Genomic DNA, 23590 nt, shown 5'->3' with positions numbered 1-23590 from the left:
CCTCCTTCACCCTCAGAGAGCTGTGAGAAAACCCTATTTCGTTCTTGAGTGATTTAAGTGATCTTGTGTGTATTTGTGAAGGCTTGAAGAAGGAGAAGAAGAAAGGAGCAAGGAGAAGAGTTGTAGAGCAAAGATTCAAGGGCAAACCAGAGTTCTTTGAGGTATTCTTCGGATTTCCTTCCCTTTTATGCTTTAAAAACCCCATTAGAACTCTTCTAGATCTAGTTGATGCTTTTCTCAAGCCTTATGTTGATATGGAAGCCCTATTATGTCGAGATATCCTTAGATCTGTTCATTTAGGAGTTGTAGAGCCCAGATCTATTGCCTTTATGGAGCTATTTTGCATAATAACCCTAGATCTACCCTTTTAAGTGCCTTTTTAGCCTTTATCCCCTTTTTCATGAGTTTGTACACGTAAAGTTGGAAACTTTACGTGGTAAATCAGCTTATTGGGCTCAGATCTATCATTTGTATGTATTAGATTCAAGCAGAATCGAGTGTAGAATAGTTGCATGGTTGTGACTCGGCGAGTCGGAAGAACGACTCGGCGAGTCGAGTCGCGAGTCCCCGATTTCTTCCTTTTGAGCGGTGTCGAGTGGGACCAGTGAGTAGTGGAGTGGACTCAGCGAGTTTGAGGTTTGACTCAGTAATGGAGGGACTTGGCGAGTTGTTCATACAACTCGGCGAGTCCAAGGCAATCTTCTTAGCTCGAAGAACAACTCGTCGAGTTGTTCATATGACTCGGCGAGTCGGATGCAGATTGCCTAAGTTTTGGTTCAAAAGGAAACTCGTCGAGTTGATGCCATACTCGACGAGTAGTAGTGAGTAGGGTCGAGAAGTGAGAATAGGGACTCGGCGAGTTGGCGGCCCAACTCGGCGAGTCAGGTCAACTGTGGGTTGACTTTAACCAGGAGAGTTGACTTTGACCAAGGGTAAAAGAGTCATTTTACCCAGTGCAGTGTTTAGCATTGATTGAGTGTGTTTATGGATTTGTAGCCGGGGAGATACCGGAGCAGCAACAGATAGTTTCCAGAGCCATACACTCAGCAGCCAGTTCACGAGGTGAGTTTCCTTTCAGTAGGAACGGGTCTACGGCCACAATGTCGGCCCGTTTAATTAGCAGTAGTCCCGGACTTTGGTCTGATGCAGTAGCTAGAGTGCTTGATGTCTTTGTGATTCAAGCATATTTGTGTTATGTGTTCTGGACTTTGTTCCGATGTAGTATGCAGTATGTGTGATTATAATAGTTGTTATGTGTTATGCTATGTCATGATCAGTCAGTTCCGGACTTCGGTCCGATGCAGTCAGTTCCGGACTTCGGTCCGATGCAGTCAGTTCCGGACTTCGGTCCGATGCAGTTAGTTCCAGACTCTGGTCCGATGCAGGGGACAAGGTCCCGGTCAGTTCCGGACTTCGGTCCGATGCAGCTAGTTCCAGACTTCGGTCTGATGCAGTGGGCAAGGCCCAGTATGTGCTTTATATGTATTGTATGGTATGTGGTAGTTTGGGGGGAGCTCACTAAGCTTCGTGCTTACAGTTTCAGTTTTGGTTTCAGGTACTTCCGTAAGCAAAGGGAAGAGCTCGGGATGATGGCATCGCACACACCACCGCTTCAGTTTTCATCCTGGGAGTTGATTCAGTTCTTGATTTTGATATGTTATAGATATGATACAGTTTTACTCACAGTGTTTTTGCTATGTTTGAGATACATCATGGATGGTTTTATGATATGATACTAAGATTATGGTTTTTGGTTATATTGAAAAATGAAATTTTTGGGTCGTATTTTTGGGTTGTTTCAAAACTTCAGGGTCCAACGAGAAAAGAAAACTCTCGAAGTTTGAATGAGGAGGAAGCGAAGCAAGATGGTGCGATAAGTGCAAGAAGAAACACTTTGGAAATTGTGGCGAGGAGGTGACCTGTTTTAAATGTGCAAAAGTCTAGTCATTACGTGAATGAATGTACATCCAGCAAGAGGGTGTGTTATGAATGTAAGGAAGGAGGGCATATTTCGAAGAATTGCCCAAAGAGGAATGAAGTAGCAAGACCAAATGCACCGCCAAAGCCAAAGGCATTCCAAATGATCCTCGACGAAGCAAATAACAATGCAAGGAATCAGGAGTAAGGAATTTATATCCTAAGATCAAGATATGAAGTAGCCAATAGAATCTGGTAGTGTAGCCTATAAGAGGCGTAGTATAGGTTAAACTAGAACATCTTTGTAATCGTTTGAAGAAATAATATAAACCTTCGTTTTGTTAATTGATGTGTTAAATGATTATGTGAACTTTTTGAATGGTGACTTGGAAAACTGCGAGACAATATTTGGGACGAGTATGAGTAGGTGTGAATAGTAGAGGCCTATACTACTGGAAGCACAAGACTCACACTTGGATCATGGGAAAGTCACAACGTTACCAAGAAGCTAGTAATTGATTTCATTTTTGTTCAAGTATGTCGTTACCTTTATTTCGGTGATAACTAAGAAGATGATTTTTGTTCAGACCCAAGTGGTCATAAAGAATCGACTCTGATTAATAAAAATATGTGAAGTGAGTTGATTTGGTTCAGAAAACCATGTCCTGTATGGTGATCGACTTTAGTCGAAAGATTAAAGGAGAAGATAATCGAGGCGATCGACAGAAGGATTGCAGTCTTCATTAAGACTGAGCAACCTGTAGCTAGAAATGCTACCTGTTATAAAGAGATTATATCACATTAAAACATGAAGGAAAGTTTATTCCGTAATAGTATTTGACTATTAGAGACAAGAGTTTGGTTTGTTGTGTGTCTTTTGCATTATGCAATCAAAGGTCATTAGAATACGACAATTCGAGTTGTGTTTGTAGCAAAAGTGAAGACCTTATCTTGGGATGAGTCTATGACCCAAACTTAAGAAGGAGCAGAAGTCTGCAATGAGAATTGAGTTTTTAACTCGAAGATTAGGACTGAAGGTGCAATAGAGAATGAAGAACGGGTGCAAGTTTGAGCACCGTCATCAACTAAGAAGTCCGAAGAGTTTGACAATCATTTGGCAAGCTATAAAAGTAATAGTTGATAAAATATGCATAAGGATGTTTGTTGTGCGTCTGTGTCTAAATACTTTAGATGTGGTCAAGATGATCAATTTAAGAGCAACAAGTTAATCGTCCCAACAAATAGGAAAATAAACTATTGAGTTTAGCAACCGTTGTTGTTGCTAGTATTACCCTCTTATACCATTTTTACTCGAGTATGTTGGTAGACGACTTCATGCTTGCCGTGGTCTTGATTAGACCATGGTTGTGAAATACAAGAAGAACACTCGTTGTGAGAACAAACATTGATACTACATCATATATGTTGTGACATCCCTATTTTCACTGCCAGAAAAGACCGATTTGGCTTATGCTTTTTAAAATAAAATCAGAGTAATTTTTTTTCAAAAGGTGTTGTTGAATTTGTCCCCAAAACAAAATGTAATAAATATTTATCAAATCATTTCTTAAAGAAATGTATTTTCGTTTCATTACAAAACTCGGGATGTCCACTTCGATATAGACCAAAAGCATAAACAAAACTTACATTTATTTACACTAGTGATTTACATCTTCTTTAATCTCTCAGTGTAAAACAACTTCGTATCGATACCTGTGATTCAAATAAACTAAGTAGGTCAGGCTTGGGAGCCTGGTGAGCATATACGGTTTTCAACCCACAAATAATAAATTTATTAATTTTCATCAACCAACAATAAACTTATTAACCCACAATAAATAAATTTATTTTGTTTAAACATCAAACAATCAACCTAATTCCCCATCCCCATTATCCTCTTTATTTCTTATGGATCCACCCTAGGAAATCAACTTTTCTTCGTTTATTTATTCCTAAGGATTAACCTAAGGAATAGACACGAATTCATCTTTGCCTATGGCGCAGCTGCCAATGTTATATATTAGGCGCAACTGCCAATAACATCATTTATTCTTTATTAGGCACAACTGCAATTGTTATTTATTAGGCGCAACTGCAAATAACATCTTTTATTTTTTATTGGGCACAGCTGCAAATGTTATTTATTAGGCGTAACTGCAAATAACATCTATATCATCTTTCATCCCTCATTGTTTATCTACCCATGTTTTACCCAACATATTTGTAGATATAAAATACATATACAATTTAAAACCTGTATAAAACATTCTTTCAACATCAATATCAAATAAACAAACAACATATATACACATAACACGTATTTTATATAAAATACTTCATATCTATGTGTAAGATGAAAGTGACTATACACTCACTTGATAAGACGACGATTGGACAGCGCTTCGTCCCTTAAAACAATATTCTTCGATGAAAACGGGATGTTTCCTAAAAAACCGGGCTTCACGCGGGCAGAGTTTCGGCTCGAAAACTCTTTTTCTCGGGATCTTCGGGGCGTCGGGACTTGCTTCGGGTGTCGGGATGTTATCGGGACTTTGGGGGGCTAAAAGTAGGCTTAATGATGAGAAAAGTAGGAGAGAGGTTGAGTAATTAGCAACCAAAACCGACTGCCTTCGATTTCTATTTATAGGGTGAAAATTTGAGGTTCACCTCGTGAACCAAGTGTGTTCACCTCGTTAGTTCGATCCTGATCATCTCCTAGGCTTTCCGTGTATCTTCTAGGCTCGAAAGGTGTCATGCAACGAATTCACCTCGTGAAGGTCTCGAAGTTTGTGCCCTGAACTTCAAAAATCCATATCTTTCGCATACAAACTTCGTTTTTGACGTTCTTTATATCCACGCGTAGGTGAAATTATGCTTTACAACTTTCGTTTAGACTCTGTCGGCTAATTTTAACTTTATTTTTAATATTATATTTTTAACAGGCTGAGACAGGAAAAGTCCGTTAAAAATTCATAATTTCTTCATCCAACGTCCGTTTTTGTCTGTCTTTTTACCGTTGAATTACTATCAACAAGATCTTCGATTCTCGTTTAGATTGTTTCGGCTAAATATCACTCGATCTAAATTTCGAGTTTTGGGTTGCATACTGCTAAGTCAAAACTTCGAAATATCATAACTTCCACATACGAAGTCAGATTTAGGCGTTCTTGTTATGGACGTTATCGGTTTACCGTATTCTACATCTTTCGTTTAGATCACTAAGGCTAAAAATCGTTCTATCGTAAATTTACTATTTACGTCACGCTGTGTCGTGCCGGTTCTGCCGCGAAACTTCGACAGGTCATAACTTCTTCGTTATAACTCGGATTTCAGCGTTCTTTATATGCACGGAAACCTTGTGACATATACTACAACTTGGTTATGATTATTTATTCTAAACACTCTTCTATCAAAAAGTCATTTTTGACGCTTATCGCCTCTAAATTGACTAACCCGTATCTACGGGCGTTACATATGTCATATATATGACAGTTGGAAATTTCTTCCAAGAAGGAAGGGAGCTATACGTCACATGGTATAGAGACAATTTTTACTTGGAAAAAAAAATGAAAGCGAGTGGCTGAGATAGTATGTATTCGTTGAGTTTGTGGTTTTGAGGACGAAATAATCATAAGTGGGGGAAAATTGTAACACCCCTGAGTTAGGTTAGACGTTTAAGGGGTAATAATAATATTAAATAATTGTTTTATCGAACAACTAAAATCATTGAATATGATAAACGTTCTTCGTATGCGTTACAGGTTATATAAATACTTATTTATTATATAGTGTTATATGAACAAATATTATGAGTATATAATATATGTATAAATTTATTTATAAAATTATTGAAGAGCGATAAAATAACTATGTATGTTAAAGATGTATATGGTCTAAATACATTTAAGGGTGAACACAAGTAGTAAGCCGATATTTTTATGTTACACCTATTTTTTGATAATAATCGATTGAAAACTTTTTACAACGTTAGTTATCGATTATGAAATTTAGATCGGTTGTAAATAAATATATTATATATTGGGTAATATTTCACTTTCTGTTATAATATCAATTTAAGATTCATTGATATATATTTACAGATTGAAAAGTTGTATTACGTTAAACAATATACATATATTATATATATTTTCTATAAATATTTAGATAAATATATATTATTATTTAATTTCAAAGGTTTTAATAACCGAAGAAATGTATGAATACATTTTGTGAATATAGTGTATATTGATCGGAAGCTACCGGATTAGGAATAGATATATATTTACTAAAATTGATCAATTATTAATATAAAAACGTGGGTATAGATTATTGGGTCAAAATAGAGACTTGATAGTTGCATGACACATAAATAGAGTTCTAATTTTCCTTAGACACCAAGCAAATTCTAATTTGCCGGATAGCATCTTCGCATGACTATAAATAGAGTTCTCTTTTCATCATAACATGTATGAATTCAAATTTCAAAGCATACGACTCAAAACATAATTCTAGAAAGAATATAAGATATTGTCTTTTTTGAAAATAAGAGGGCAATTTTAGATCGCAGAGATATTATCGAAATTGTTACGATCTGGGGCTTACACTCGTTATATCAGGTGAGTGTAGTCACTTTCATCTTACACATAGATATAAAGTATTTTGTATAAAATACGTGCTATGTGTATATATGTTGTATGTTTATGGATATTGAAAGAATGTTTTATACATATTTTAAAATGTATATGTATTTTTATCTATAAATATGTTGGGTATAACATGGGTAGATGAAATAGTTGATGTGTGATGAAACAAAATGATGAGAGGTCTCGATTTTGACGATGTTCCAGTCATCTAGCAGAATATAGATCGACAACGGACTGTTCTAGACAGTCCAGTGGAACGTTTACCGGTTCGTAATTTGTAGGTGTTTTTTTGGACTATGTGTTCATCCGGTGTTTTTGAACTATGTGATCATCAAGTATTTTTGAACTATGTGCTCATTAGGTATTTTGAACTAAGTGTTCACTAGGTGTTCATTAGTTATTTTGAACTAAGTGTTCACTGGGTGTTTTTGAACTAAATGTGTTCATTAATTATTTTTGAACTAAGTGTGTTCAATAGGTATTTTTGAACTAAGTGTGTTCACCAGATATTTTTGAACTACATATTTACCAGATGTTTTAAACTACGTGTTCACCCGTTGTAATTTAAGAACCCTGGCAGCGATGTACTTCGTGCCTATTCCTTAAGATAATCCTTAGGAATGAATGAATTTAGAACAGATGATTCTTAAGATCTTTAAGAATAAAGAAGATAATGGGGATGAGAATTTGGGTTGATTGTTTGATGTTTAAACATAATAAATTTATTTATTGTGGGTTGAAAACCCTATATGCTCACCAGACTCCAAAGCTTGACCCACTCAGTTTTTTATATTACAGGTAGAGGAACAAGGTCCTAGTTGGACGATGATGAGAGATTTTGGATTATAGGCCAGTAGATGTAAATAATTGATGTATGACCTATTTTATATTGTTTATGCTTTTGAGATATATCGATGTTGACATCCTGAGTTTTGTAAGGAAAATGAAAATACATTTCTGTAAGAAATGTTTTGATAAATGTTTATCATATTTTGTTTTTGGGACAAATTCCGCAACACTTTTTGAAAGATTACTCTGATTTTATTTTAAAATCATAAACGAAATCGGTCTTTTCTAGTCGTGAAAATGGGGATGTCACAATCCATATATGGGGTAAAAAGACCATTTTACTCCTCACCCATTTACGTGAGACTTTCGTGGGTGAAATAAGTATAATATAGTAACACTTTTTTTTTAAAAAACAATAAATTTATTAAAGCAACACAAGCAAGATGTTAAAGGAAATTCAAGGCAAATTGGGACTGATGTTCCAGCTATCCCATGACAAAAATCTATCTTTCCTAACTCTACTTTTTATCCACCAAAAGGAGGTGGTTTTAATTCCCAGAAAATGGAATTACAATTCATGATCATGCCCTTGCAAATCTTATTTTTTATATACCACCGTAAAACCCATATGAAAGCCAATAGAATCACTCCAAGTCTATTGCTTTTATCCTTATTATCTGCATCCTTCTTCTGAATAGTTTGGAACATATCTTCGATGGTAACCTTGTTAGTTGGGAACTCATGACTCCACATATTAATAAGAGCGATAACTTCCTTATTTGTCGAACACTTAGTAAACATATGGTTCTCCGTCTCCTCATAACTATGCCACAAAGGGTAATGCGTGTATCTGATTTGAGAGCTTCTCACTGCCAAATTCTCCAAGGTTGGTAAACAACCCAACCTTATTCTCCAAAACAGTACATTTGCTCTACTGGGAGTCGACTTGTTCCGGTAAGTATGATAATCCAAACGTTCAAGAGTGGCAATCTATAAGCTTTATGATGGAAGAAACTGTGAATTTCCTGTCATCTTCGAGGCCCAATTCCCAGGCTTCATCAGTTATGTAAAACATGTTTCTAAGATCTATATTTCCGAGGTCAAGAGCTTTATTGATGTTGTTGGTCGTCCCTTATGTTCCTCTTCTGTTTGCAGCTGACCGACAAAACCCAAGTTTCCTATCTTGGACCATGAATGGATTTTACTACATCGTGCCATAAAGATCCTTCCCTTTTCTTAAACCGCCACCACCATTTTGAGAGGAGCGCTAGGTTAAGTGATTGAAGGCGTCCAATTCTAAGACCTCAATTAATATTCAAGTTTATGACCTTCTTCCATGCAACCAATGCGATTATTCTTTTATCCGTTTCACAACCCCCCCACCCCTCCAAAAAAATTGCATCAGATACTTTCTAGTTTATTGATGACTTTGGCAGGAGCCTTGTAGAGCGAGAACATGTACGATCCCAAGTTCCATATAACTGCTTTACAAAGCACTAATCTTCATCCAAAAGAGAGACAACGAGCTTTCCAATTTGAGAGTTTATTTTGAAAATTTTCAATTAGAGCTCTCTGGTTTAACATTCTCGACATACATCCATCAACTGACATTCCAAGGTAATAGAAAGGGAGAGTCCCTTCCTCACACCTTAAAAAGGTAGCCATATTCATCACCTCTTCCTTATGCACGCCAATACCCATAACTCTACACTTGGCGATGTTGATCTTTAAACCAAAAGAAATATGAAAACATCTCAAAAGCCTCATAAGATTTAAGGCGTTTGATATATTCCATTCTCCAAGGAAAAGAGTATCGTCCGCAAACCGGAAGGTTGAAAGATTGGGACCATTATTGGTAAGGTTCACGCCTTTGTCCAAAGCTTCCGCCAAAGCAACTCAAAGCCCTTCTGTAGCAATAATAAATCGGAAGAGGGAAAGCGGGTTGCCTTGGCGTTGAATTGTTGTGTGGCAACCCCGTTAACTAAAGACTCTTAAAGAAGATATACAAGAGAGAACCCATTTTCTCCATTTCTCGCCAAACACCATTTGTCTTATCACATCGTCTAAGTAGTTCCAATTTAGAGTATGAAACGCCTTCTCAAAATCAACCTTAAAATCAACATTTTTTTCTTAGCCCAAGTAATAGCCTCAGTGACCACCATCAGAGGTCCGTCAAGAATGCTTCTACCATTGACAAAAGCTGATTGCGCCTTACTGATATCGAATGCATGATATTTTTAAGTCGCTCGGCAAGGCATTTAGATATAATTTAACCAACACTCCCGGTAAGGTTTGTAGGATGGAAATCCAAGATGTTAAGAGGGTCATTTCATTTAGGAATCAATGTGATAAATGATGCATTGCTACCCGGGTTCAAAACAGAGCGCTCTTCAAATTAACGAACAACCATGAAAATGTCTTCACCAATCTTGTCCCCATACCTTTTTATGAAGGCAAATGTAAACCCATCGGCCCGTGCCTTGTCGTTTCCACAAACACAAACAACTTTTTCCATGATATAGTAACACTTTTGAATTTTAATATTTATGTATCAAATTCAAATAAAAGTTTAAGCACAAATTTTTAAAAAATTAAAACACACTAATTTCAATTGACATACAAATTGAAGTTGCAAAAAAGTGCCCACCAAATGATTATATAAGTCTTGGATGTTAAATATGATTATTATGTTATATAAATAAATTACCAAACGAAAATGAATGTAATGAATAAGAAAAATGTTACAATATAAAAGCCATAAAAAAGTTTATTTAAAAAAAATTCCAAAGTTTGATTATAATTATAATTTTCATGCATAAACTTATTTCCTAATTGACTGTTATTTACTATATAAAATTTTAACCAATAAAAAAATATTACTTTTCAATAGTTGTTTTTTATTAATAAAAAATAAAGTAGAAGGTAATTATTAATTTAAAATACCTTCGTAAAATAATAAAATACCCGATCAGAATAAAAAAAAGAAAAAACTATTATTAAAAACAAAAAATTATTGGTAAATAAAAAATAATTCAAAAAATTCAATGTGATCGGTTAATAATAGAACTAATTAATGCATAATATTCTAATTAAACTCATGATCTTCAAGCCGTTAGGCCCAAACGATTCATTTGACTGCAAAAGTACAAAAAGAGGGCGACTCGCCTGAAACTTTTCATATTTCTTCTTCCACTTCGCATCAACTTTTCCAATGTGGTTCCTCCGAACACTTGTTTTCCTGACATTAACAGGATCTTAATCATTTTCCTCTGGTGCTCCAAGAATAAATTAGATTGATTTCGAGAAATTGGTGATAGCGGGAAGAAGACGATGATATTGGAGGGCAAGCTTCATGGTTGTTCTCCTTCTCATGCTCTCCATTTTTTTTCTTCAGTTATCTATTCTACAAACCCACATTATTCCTACTCATAATGTCCATCCGATGATCAATTGAACCTTCACTGTTCATCTCATCCCACCTAGCCTGCTGCTTCTCTTCTTGATCGAACGCTTCACTTGTCTCAGTAGCTTCTCCTCTTCCGTCTTTGTTTCTTGAAACCCAAACCTCTCACCCCCAATATCAACCCCTCTGAAGCGAACACTTGAAATATTCTTTCGTCTGATCTCAGCAAATCAAACGTCCGGAATCTCGAAACAAAGCAGAGAAATCAAGAATGATGTTCTTCATGGTTTTCCCATATATTAGTGTATTCATTGGCATCTCTGCGTTCACCCTAATCGACACCTTTCTCCTGCTCATGCGCAGGCGATGGCCACAGTCGACAAAAGTTTTATTTTTTTAGTCTGATTCCACTATTTGTTTCCTAAATTCACAATCTTGAGGTATTTTTGAACCCTGTTGATTTTAATGTAACATTTATTTGAGGTGTGAAGTTCATCTGTTTCATTAAACTTATAGTTTTATTAGGTTTGACCTGTTTTTTTAATTAGATTATGGATTTGGTTATGTATGAGTTGTTTTGTGGTATGTATTTGTAGGACCTGTCATCACATGTTATGGGAAAGAAAGAGAAGAATTTTTGTTTATATTCAGTTCTGGGTATGTTCTGTTGTTGTTATTTTTTTTTTCAATTTGAATTTTATCATTGTGATTGTAATATACAATTGAGTGATACTAAATTCTTGTTGTAACTTCCCATTCTCTGTCATCCGAGTGATGGAACTACTCATGGAAGAACACACAATTCTCAAGGAGTATCATCATTGCTCTCACACACAAAGAACAAAAGCTTTTCTGTATATGAATGAATAATGATTCGGTCAAAAGTAGCAAAATAAACAAGAAAACAGCTGATGGATGAAATAGTTGGAGAAACTTATGAGAAGTGCAAGGTATTCATTGATGGATTTAAATATGATATATAAACCTGGAGTAATTAAAAACTGCTTGCTGAAAAACTTATTGATCCTTTACTTTTGCAGGGTGCTTCCAATGGTAGTGGATAAGGCAAGGGTATTATATATATATATATATATATATATATATATATATATATATATATATATATATATATATATATATATATGTTGTCCAGAAGAGTGTTTCAAGCAACAATGACACTTGTTTTAAAGGTGTCATTCTCATTCAGTTAGTTCTTTTTTTTTTTGAATCCTCCAAATTCTGATGAGAAGTATATCCATACTAGCTTGAAATCTGTCTTATATTACTAGCAAAGTTCATTGTTAAACATTTTCTGTTTTGTTCATGTGTGATTGATTGTGTATTATTTTCATTTTTCAGATAAGAAACTCTCAATACCATGGTTTGAATAATGCAAGTGGATCCCTTGAACATGCCTTCGTTGAGAAGCTTCTGTTATGGGTGTTTTATGAATGTCCAAAAGGTAGCTATTTATTTGCTTATAATCGTCTGATAAGTGCTAATATTTTTAGACTTCCAAAAACAAAAGCTGTGAATATATTTATTTAACTGTACAAGTTTTTCCATTTATAATCACAGCTATGGTTTTAACTATTATATGATATGATACACAGGGGAAACAACATAATCTTTTATCTCTCTTGTTGAAACACTGAAGATGAGTGATGCAAGAGTAGTATTGTCTGCTCTTCACAATGTCATTCGGATTTTATCCAATTGCTAAAATCCACCTGAGTCACTTGTTGACTGGTTTAACTGGTAACTTTTTGGTGACATGGTGTCTAGTTGGTATGCATTTGATGACGTGTCAAATACATGACATGCCATGCCATGTAACCTCACCAAAACTTACCGGTTGGTTGGTTAAACTGGGAATAGAATGTCACCAAAACTCTATGATTCTTTGATGGAACAGGTGACACAGCATCCTGTTCTTTTCTGAACCTGTTTCCTAATAATTAATTATTCTCATCTTATTTATTCATTTTTAACTCCTTAATTTATCAATCTAATCATTATTAATTTCATTCCTGTAAAACCAGGTTTTTATGCTATTTAATGACTGGTTTTCCACTTTTCACAGTGGAATTGGACAGAGGGTTTCTTTTTGCCAGTTTGATTCAACCATTTGTTTCCCAATTTCACATTTACTTGAGGTATTTTTGAATCCTTTTGGTTTTAATTTAACTGAATTTTACTAGAGGTGTGAAGTTCCTATGTTTCATTAAACTTACACTTTTATTGGGCTTGTGACCTATTTTTTTTATTAGATTAGGGATTCTGTTATGGAATACTATAATTGTAGGTTGTTTGTGCCTTTTTAATTTTCATGAACACAAACTAATGTTTTACTCTTTTTACAGGATCATGGATGTTGCCATGGTGTCCCCTTCAAAACCAATCTCATGTGGAAGAAAAAAGTTTAGTTTCAAATATATAGAAACCAATTTTGATAAAATTTCTTAGGTTTATATGCAAGAAAAAAGATTGCACTATTCCATTACTTTCCCTTATTAAAGTTATGCTTCCAAAACTCTTTTAATTTAAAAAAGTTTACCCATTACATTATTGATTATGTATGACTTATGACTTGTGTTTTGTGGTATGTGTTTGTAGGAGTTATCACATGTTATGGGAAAAGACAAAGAATAATTTTTCTTTATTTATGAATCAGTCCAAGGTATGTCATGTCCTGCTGCTGTTATTCTTATTCACTTTCCATTTACCCATTGACATTTTAAGATACAATTACAAACGAGTTGATACTAAACATCTGTATAAAATTGTGTGATACTAAACATGTTTATATTTCCATATTTATAGTGGGGATCCAGAAATAGCAAAATACTTTCATTTCTTACTCCAGGTATTTTCCACCACTACACCACTCTATATTTTGTTGTGTGTCATAAATTCAGTGTTCATGTTCATGTCCTGCTGCTCTTATTCTTTTACAATTAGCATGGTGCTTTAATTTTACTTTGAAAAAACTTCCCATTAAATCATTGTACATTCAAAAAACATCCGTTTTGCATTTAATGTTCATCAATGCATTTTATTTTTGAAAAAAAATCCGATTAAAGCATTCTTTTGTCCAAAACTTCCATTTTACGTTGATTTTTCAAAAATCACTTCATTTTCAGCATTGCACTTTCACTTTTTCTTTGTTTAACATCATTGAAACTTCAATTTTTTCATCTATCCATTTTATTTTGAAAAAAATCCAATTATAGCATAATCATCCCATTTTTAGCATTGTACTTTAACTTTTCTTTTTGTAACATCATTAAAATATCAAACTTCACTTTTCTTATCTATGATTTTACATTGAAAAAAATTGCAATTCAAGCATTTTATTTTCAAAAACTTCCATTTTACATTGAATTTTTCAAAAACCATTCTATTTTTTGCATTGTACTTTAACTTTTCTATCTGTAACATAATTAAAACATCATTCTTATTTTTTTCTCATCTATGTATTTTACTTTGAAAAAACTTGCAATTCAAGCATTTTACTTTCAAAATTTTCCATTTTACATTGAATTTTCAATAACCATCCTATTTTTAGCATTGGACTTTCACTTTTTTTTTTCTGTAACATCATTGAAGCATCAAACTTCTCTTTTACTCATCGATGCATTTTACTTTGAAAATCTTCTAATTAAAGCATTCTACATTCATTAACATCCATTTTATGTTGAGTTTTCAAAATATCATCCCATTTTTAGCATTGTACTTTAACTTTTCTTTCTATAACATCATTGAAACATCACAGTTTTTATTAATCTATGCATTTTACCTTGAAAAAAACTTCCAATTAAAGAATCCTACTCTAAAAACATGCATTTTACATTGAATTCAAAAATCAGCCCACTTTTAGCATTGTACTTTAACTTTTTATTAATCTTACGCCCAGCTAGCCTGCTGCTTCCCTCTTCTTTTCCCTTCTTGAAACAACGCTTCACTTAACTTCTCCTCTTCCGCCTTTTTTTTCTTGAAACCGAAGCCTCTCACCCCAAATATCAACTTATACGCTCCAACCCCTCTGAAGAGAAGACTTGAAATATTCTTTGGTTTGATCACAGCTAATCAAACGTCCAGAATCATGAAGCAAAGCAGAGAAATAATGAATGATTTTCATCCACTTTTTTCTTTGACATCTCTGCTTTCACCCAATTCGACGCCTCTCACAGGCTCCTGCGCAGGCGATGTCCATAGTGGACGAGGGGTTTCTTTGTGTTAGTCTGATTCCACTCTTTGTTTCCCAATTTCACAATCTTGAGGTATTTTAGAACCTTGTTGGTTTTAATTTGTTATTTGGGAATGCAACAGGTTCTTCTAAGTTCTGAGCTGATACAAATAGGTTCTGAAGAGCGTTTATTGCTAATTATCGAGGTATATTTTGTTTCATCTTCTTGACTTAGGTGGGATATGGGGATTCTTGGATTAGTTGCTGAAATACATGTAATGCCAAATCTCAATTCTCATGTTTTCAATTGAAGTATGTTTGAATCTATGTATGTGTAGCACATGTACAGTTGTGATTTTGTATATATTCTCATGTTGGTTTTCCCTTTTAGATATTGTTCAAGAATCTTGATTTGGACATGAAGACAGGGTTAGGAAAATTGAAGGAAACCCTGATTTATGTTGCTTCATCTCAACAAAATACTGTAAATCAAGGTGAATTACCACATATATTATACCAGGTTTGTTGTGGTTTTGTTTTTAGAGTATTCAAGCTATTTCACTATCTGATTTTCTGGTGCCTTTTATTTTGGTGGACAGCATGCATTTCCCTACTGTTCCTTTTGTTGAAGATATGAATATGCTTTTATTTTTCTCTTTTTATTTGCTGAAAAACTTATTGATCCTTTACTTTTGCAGGGTGCTTCCTATGGTAATGGATAAGGCAAGGGTATTAAAGATATATATATATATATATATATATATATATATATATATATATATATATATATATATATATATTGTCCAGAAGAGTGTTTCAAACAACAATGACACTTGTTTTGAAGGTGTCATTCTCATTCAGCTAGTTCTTTTTTTTTTTTTGAATCCTCCAAATTCTGATGAGAACGATATCCATACTAGCTTGAAATCTGTCTTATATTACTAGCAAGGTTCATTGTTAAACATTTTCTGTTTTGTTCATGTGTGATTGATTGTGTATTATTTTCATTTTTCAGATAAGAAACTCTCAATACCATGGTTTGAATAATGCAAGTGGATCCCTTGAACATGCCTTAATTGAGAAGCTTCTGTTATGGGTGTTTTATGAATGTCCTAAAGGTAGCTATTTATTTGCTTATAATCATCTGATAAGTGCTAATATTATTAGACTTCCAAAAACAAAAGCTGTGAATATATTTATTTAACTATACAAGTTTTTTCCATTTATAATCACAGCTATGGTTTTAACTATTATATGGTATGATATGATGCACAGGGACAACAACATAATCTTTTTATCTCTCTTGTTGAAGCACTGAAGATGAGTGATGCAAGAGTATTATTGTCTGCTCTTCACAATGTCATTCAGATTTTATCCAATTGCTAGAATGCACCTGAGTCGCTTGTTGACCGGTTTAACTGGTAACTTTTTGGTGACATGGTGTCTGGTTGGTATGCATTTGATGACGTGTCAAATACATGCCATGTCACCTCACCAAAACTTACTGGTTGGTTAAACTGGGAATAGAATGTCACCAAAACTCTATGATTCTTTTATGGAACAGGTGACACAGCATCCTGTTCTGTTTTGAACTTGTTAACTAATTATTAATTATTCTCATCTTACTACATCATTTTTAACTTCTTAATTTATATTAATTTCATTCTTGTAAAACCAGGTGTATATGCCATTTAATGATTGGTTTTCCACTATTCACAGTGGAAGTGGACAGAGGGTTTCTCTTTGCCAATTTTATTCCACCATTTCAGAATCTTGAGGTATTTTTGAATCCTTTTGTTTTTAATTTAACAGAATTTTACTAGAGCTGTGAAGTGCCTACGTTTCATTAAACTTACACTTTTATTGGGCTTGTGACCTATTTTTTTTATTAGATTAGGGATTCTGTTATGGAATACTATAATTGTAGGTTGTTTGTTCCTTTTTAATTTTCATGAACACAAACTAATATTTTACTCTTTTTACAGGATGTTGCCACCTGAAACCATGGTGGGCCCCTTCAAACCCCAACCTCATCTGGAAACCAACATCTCCAAAGGTTAATTTCTTGAAACCAATTACATCAATATTTATACAAATATATAGAAACCAATTTTGATAAGACTTGTTAGTTTTATATTCAAGAAAAAAGATTGCACTATTGCATTGTGTTTTCAGTTTTTCCCTTATTAAAGTTATGCTTCCAGAACTCTTATTTATTACAACATTATAATTTAGAAAAGTTTACCCATTACATTGATTATGTATGGCTTTTGACTTATGTTTTGTGGTATGTGTTTGTAGGAGCTGTCATCACATGTTTTATGGGAAAGACAGAGAAGAAAATTTCTTTTACCAAATAATATTCATATTCAGTCCAAGGTATGTCATCTCCTGCTGTTGTTATTCTTTTTCAATTTCAAATTTCTCATTGACATTGTAAGATACAATTGTGTGATACTCCAGAAATAGGAAAGTACTTTCATTTCATACTCTAGGTATGTTCCACCACTAAACCACTCTATATTTTGTTGTGTGTCATAAATTCAGTCATCTCCTGCTTCTCTTATTCTTTTACAATTAGCATTGTGCTTTAATTTTACTTTGAAAAATTTCCCATTAACTCATTCTACATTCAAAAACATCCATTTTGCATTGAGTTTTCATAAATCATCCTATTTTTAGCATCCTACTTTCACTTTTCTTTATCTAACATCAATGAAACATTAGAATTCTCTTTTTCTCATCTATGCATTTTACTTTGAAACAACTTCCCATTAAAGCATTCTACTTTCAAAAAAATCATCCATTTTACATTGAATTTTCAAAAATCATCCCATTTTTATTTGGCGTTCTACTTTCACTTTTCTTTCTATAACACCACTGAAACATCAAACTTCACTTTTCTCATCTATGCATTTTACTTTTTAAAAAATTTCCAATTAAAGCATTCTGTTGTCCACCAAAACTTCTAGCATTCTACTTTCAAAATCATTCGTTTTTTTAGCATTGTACTTTAACTTTTCTTTTTGTAACATCATTAAAACATCAAATTCTCTTTTCTCATCTATGCATTTTACTTTCAAAAAATTCCAAATAAAGCATTTTACTTTCAGAAATTTCTATTTTACCTTAAATTTAAAAAAATCATCACATTTTTAACATTGTACTTTACCTTTTTCTTTGTGTAACATCATTGAAACATCACTCTTATTTTTTTTTTCTCATCTATGCATTTACATTGAAAAAACTTGCAATTCAAGCATTCTTTTTTCAAAAACTTCCATTTTACATTGAATTTTCAAAAACCATTCTATTTTTAGCATTGTACTTTAACTTTTCTTTCTGTAACATAATTAAAACATCAAACTTCTTTTTTATCATCTATGTGTTTTACTTTGAAAAAACTTAGACATAAAGCATTCTACTTTCAAAAACTTCCCATTTTACTTTCAACTTTCAAAAATCATCCCATTTTAGGATTGTACTTTAACTTTCTTTTCTGTAACATCATTGAAACATCAAGCGTCTTTTTTCTCATCTATGCATTTCACTTTGAAAAATCTTACAATTAAAACATTCTACTTTCAAAAACTTTCCATTTTACATTGAGTTTTTTAAAATAATCACATTTTTAGCATTTTACTTTTTCTTAATGTAACATCATTGAAACATCAAACTTCTCATTTCTCATCTATGCATTTTACTTTGAATAAAGTTTCAATCAAAGCATTATATTTTCAAAATTTTTCATTTTACATTCGATTTTCTAAAATCACCCATTTTTAGCATTGTACTTTAGCTTTTTCTCATCTATGCATATACGTTGAAAAAAACTTACAATTAAAGCATTGTACTTTCAAAAACTTCCTTTTCACATTCATTTTTCATGAATCATCCAATTTTTATCATTTTATTTTAACTTTTCTCTATGTAACATCTTTGAAACAACAAACTTCTCATTTCTCATCTATGCATTTTAATTTGGAAAAACTTACAATCAAAGTATTTTATTTTCAAAAACATTCATTTGACACTCGATTTTCAAAAATATCCCGTTTTTAGCATTGTACCTAAACTTTTTCTCATGTATGCATTTTACTTTGAAAAAACATTACAATTAAAGCAATCTACTATAAAAAACTTTCATTTAACATTCGATTTTCAAAAATTATCCTTTTTTATCATTATATTTTAACTCTTTCTTTATGTAACATCTTTGAAACATGAAATTTCTCATTTCTCATCTATGCATTTTACTTTGTAAAAAAACTTTCAATTAAATCATTCTACTTTCAAAAACTTCCATTTTATATTTGATTTTCAAAAATCATCTCATTTTTAGAATTGTACTAACATTTTTTTTATGTAACATCGTTAAAACATCAAACTTCTTTTTCTCTCATCTATGCATTTTACTTTGAAAAAATTTAAATTCAGGCATTTTATTTTCAAAAACCTTCATTTAACATTCGATTTTCAAAAATCATTTCGTTTTTAGTATTTTACTTTAACTTTTTCTTTTACGTGACATCGTTGAAACTTCAAACTTCTCTTTTTCTCATCTATGCATTTTACTTTAAAAAAAACTTACAACTAAAGCATTCTACAGTCAAAACCTTCAATTTCACATTCAGATTTAAAAAATCGTCCAATTTTTAGCATTGCATTTTAACTTTTTTCTTCAAGTAAGATAATTAAAACATCAAACTTTCCATTTCTCATCTTTGCATTTTACTTTGAGAAAACTTTCAATCAATGCATTTTATTTTTTAAAGCTTCTATTTTACATTCGATTTTCAAAAATCATTCCATTTTTCTCATGTATGCATTTTACTATGAAAAAACTTACATTTAAAGCATTCTACTTTCAAAAACATGTATTTTACATTCAATTTTCATAAATCATCCCCATTTTTAGCATTGCACTTTAACTTTTTCTTTATATAACATCTTTGAAACATCAAACTTATTATTTCTCATGTATTCATTTTATTTTCAAAAAACATCCATTTTACTTTGAAAGAAACTTACAACTAAAGCATTCTACATTCAAAACCTTCAATTTCACATTTAGTTTTTAAAAATCATCTAATTTTTAACATTGCACTTTAAAATTTTCTTTATGTAACATCCTTGAAACATCAAACTTCTCTTTTTCTCATCTATGCATTTTACTTTGAAAACTTCATATGAAAGCATTTTATTTTCAAAAACTTCCTAACATTTGATTTTCAAAAATCATCCAGTTTTTAGCATTGCACTTTAACCTTTTCTCATGTATTCAATTTACTTTCAAAAGAACTTACAGTTAAAGCATTGTATTTTCTAAAACTTCCAGTTTACATTCAATTTTTCAAAATCATCTCATATTAACATTACACTTTGTAACTTTTTCTTTATGGAACATCATACTTCTCATTTTTTCATGTATGCATTTTACTTTGAAAAAACTTTCAACCAAAAACATTTTATTTTCAAAAACTTCCATTTTACATTCAATTTTCAAAAATATCTGATTTTTAGCATTTTACTTGAACTTTTTTCTTTATGTAACATCATTGAAACTTCAAACTTTCTTTTTCTCATCTATACATTTTACTTTGAAAAAACTTCCAATTAAAGAATTTTATTTTCAAAAACTTCTATTTTACATTCAATTTTCAAACATATTCCAATTTTAGAATTGTACTTTTCTTTTTTCTTTCCGTAACATCTTTGAAACATCGAACATTTTTTTTTCTCAGCTATGCCTGTTAAAACATTCTACTTCCAAAAACTTCCATTTTACATTTTATTTTCACAAATCATTCCATTTTTAGAATTGTTCTTTACATTTTTCTTTCATTAACATCTTTGAAACATCAAACATCTTTTTTATTTCTTTCTCATCTATGAATTTTACTTTGCATAAACTTACAATTGAGGCATTATACTCTCAAAAACTTCCATTTTACAATGAAATTTTAAAAATCATCACAAATCTAACATTATACTTTACCTTTTTCTTTCTATAACTTCATTGAAACATCAAACGTCGGTTTTTCTTATTTATGCATTTAACATTGAAAAAACTTCCAATTAAATCATTCTACATTCAAATACTTCCATTTTACAATCAATTTTCAAAAATCATCCCATTTTTAGGACTATATTTTAACTTTCCTTTCTGTAACATTTTTGACACATCAAACATCTTTTTTTTTTCTTATCTACGCAATTTACTTTGAATTTTTTTTTTCCAATCATTATACTTTCAAAATCATCCATTTTACGTTGAATTTCTAAAAGTCATCCCATCTTAGCATTGTACTTTCTTTAACATAATTGAAAAATCAAACATTTTTTTTTCTCATCTATGCAGTTTGCTTTGAAAAAACTTGCATTTTAAAGCATTCTACTTTGATAAACTTCCATTTTACATTCAATTTTCAAAAACCATCATATTTTTAGCATTGTACTTTAACTTTTCTTTGTATAACATAGTTAAAACATCAAACTTCTTTTTTCTCATCTATGTGTTTTACTTTAAAAAAAACTTAGAATTAAAGCATTCTACTTCCAAAAACTTCCATTTTACATTTAGTTTTTAAAAATCATCCCATTTTTAGCACTTAACTTTAACTTTTCTTTCTGTAACATCATTGAAACATTAAACTTCTTTTTTTTTCTTTCTCATCTATGTATTTTACTTTAAAAAATCTTACAGTTAAAGCATTCTACTTTTAAAAATTTTCCACTTTACATTAATTTTTTTTTTTAAATCATCACATTTGCAGCATTGTACCTTAACTTATTCTTTACATAACATTGTTAAATCATCAAAGCTCTCTTTTTCTCATTTATGCATTTTACTTTGAAAAAGCTTCCAAATATAGCTTTGTACTTTACATTTTTCTTTATGTAACATCATTGTAACATCAACCTTCTCCTTTTCTCATCTATGCATTTTACTTTGAAAAAACTTGAAATTAAACATTCTACATTCAAGCTAGAGTGTAACTTCCCATTCTCTGTCAACTTCCTCGACAATGAAGAAATATATATTCTCATGTTGGTTTTCGTATTCCCTTTTATATATATATATATATATATATATATATATATATATATATATAGTTCAAGAATCTTGATTTGTAACATCTCATCTCTTGTGAAGGACAGGGTTAGGAAAATTGAAGGAAACCCTGATTTCTGTTGCTTCATCTCTCAACAAAATACTGTAAATCAAGGTGAATTACCACATATATTATATACCAGGTTTGTTGTGTATATATGTTTTTGAGAGTATTCACTATCTGATTTGCTGATGCTTTTTAGATATTGTTCAAGAATCTTGATTTGGACATGAAGGCAGTTACTCCATTTCCCTGCTGTTCCTTTGGTTGAAGATATGAATATGGTTTTATTTTTTCTGTTTTCATTGCAATTGCCAACTAGATAATTAAAAATTGTTTGCTGAAAAACTTAATGATCCTTTACTTTTGCAGGGTGCTTATTGGATAAGGCTTTTAAAGAAATTAATATTGTCGAGAAGAGTGTTTGAAACAACAATGGCACTTGTTGTTTTAAAGGTGTCATTCTTGTCATTCAGTTAGCTGTTTGTATCAATTAACAGGAGTATGACAACAATCCAACTCCCGTATCACATGTATATATTCATGTGTTGAAGTTGATGAGTTTCAATTCCAATAAGGCAAGTCACTTGTTGACCGGTTTAACTGGTAAGTTTTATTTTTGGTGACACGGTGTCTAGTTGGTATGCATTTGATGGCGTGTCAAATACATGCCATGCCATGTCACCTCGCCAAAACTTACGGGCTAAACTTTGAAACAAGCTGAAGAAAGAAAAGTTAGGTCATATAAATAATTAATGATATCCGGTTTGATGTTCGGATGATGACGATGCATTTATATCTTCTGAACCTGTTTCCTAATAATTAATTATTCTCATCTTATTTCTTCATTTTTTAAGTCCTTAATTTATATTAATTTCATTCTTATAAAACCGGGTGTGTATGCTATTAAATGACTGGTTTTCCACTTTTCACAGTGGAAGCGGACAGAGGGTTTCTTTTTGCCAGTTTGATTCAACCATTTGTTTTCCAATTTCAGAATCTTGAGGTATTTTTGAATCTTTTTGGTTTTAATTTAACTGAATTACTAGAGGTGTGAAGTTCCTACGTTTCATTAAACTTACACTTTTATTGGAATTGACCTATGTTTTTTTATTTGATTAGGGATTCGGTTATGGAATATAATTGTAGGTTGTTTGTGCCTTTTTAATTTTCATGAACACAAACTAAAAAAGTTTACCCGTAACCCATTACATTAATTATGTATGACTTATGAGTTATGTTTTGTGGTATGTGTTTGTAGGAGCTGTCATCACATGTTTTATGGGAAAGACAGAGAAGAAATTTTCTTTTACCAAATAATATTCATATTCAGTCCAAGGTATGTCATCTCTTGCTGCTGTTATTCTTTTTCAGTTTGAATTTTGTCATTGACATTATAAGATACAATTGTGTGATACTAAAAATGTGTATATTTCCACTTTCATAGTGGGGATCCAGAAATAGCAAATTGCTTTCATTTCATACTCCAGGTATGTTTTACCACTAAACCACTCTACATTTTGTTGTGTGTCAT

At 32.1% G+C, this 23590-nt stretch overlaps 1 protein-coding gene across 2 annotated transcripts in view; it reads left to right on the top strand.

The window, feature by feature from the left end:
- LOC145101543 (uncharacterized) overlaps positions 1–23590 on the top strand; it is a 110310-nt gene that overhangs the window by 67967 nt on the left and 18753 nt on the right. Inside the window, exons 1-14 of one of the 2 annotated variants that reach the window (XR_013705705.1) lie at positions 15179–15253; positions 15333–15435; positions 15640–15785; positions 15957–16059; positions 16217–16505; positions 16620–16719; positions 16927–16997; positions 17243–17320; positions 22103–22170; positions 22259–22340; positions 22429–22512; positions 22992–23062; positions 23318–23395; positions 23504–23546. Coding sequence is in view for 1 of the 2 variants with exons in the window: in XM_079038751.1 (XP_078894877.1) it covers positions 11895–11942; positions 12112–12214; positions 12836–12908; positions 16927–16997; positions 17243–17301 (354 nt within the window). In the remaining variant the exon portion in view is untranslated. Of the gene's footprint in view, positions 1–11792; positions 11943–12111; positions 12215–12835; positions 12909–15178; positions 15254–15332; positions 15436–15639; positions 15786–15956; positions 16060–16216; positions 16506–16619; positions 16720–16926; positions 16998–17242; positions 17321–22102; positions 22171–22258; positions 22341–22428; positions 22513–22991; positions 23063–23317; positions 23396–23503; positions 23547–23590 lie in introns of those variants that run through there. The other variant, XM_079038751.1, reaches the window with a different exon arrangement.

This window comes from Lactuca serriola, chromosome 4, assembly GCF_051521515.1.
Source record: "Lactuca serriola cultivar US96UC23 chromosome 4, Lser_US96UC23_V15, whole genome shotgun sequence".
NCBI classification, from domain to species: Eukaryota; Viridiplantae; Streptophyta; class Magnoliopsida; order Asterales; family Asteraceae; genus Lactuca; species Lactuca serriola.
The sequence above is the reverse complement of the archived record's forward strand: the minus strand, read 5'-3'. Positions and strand labels throughout refer to the sequence as shown.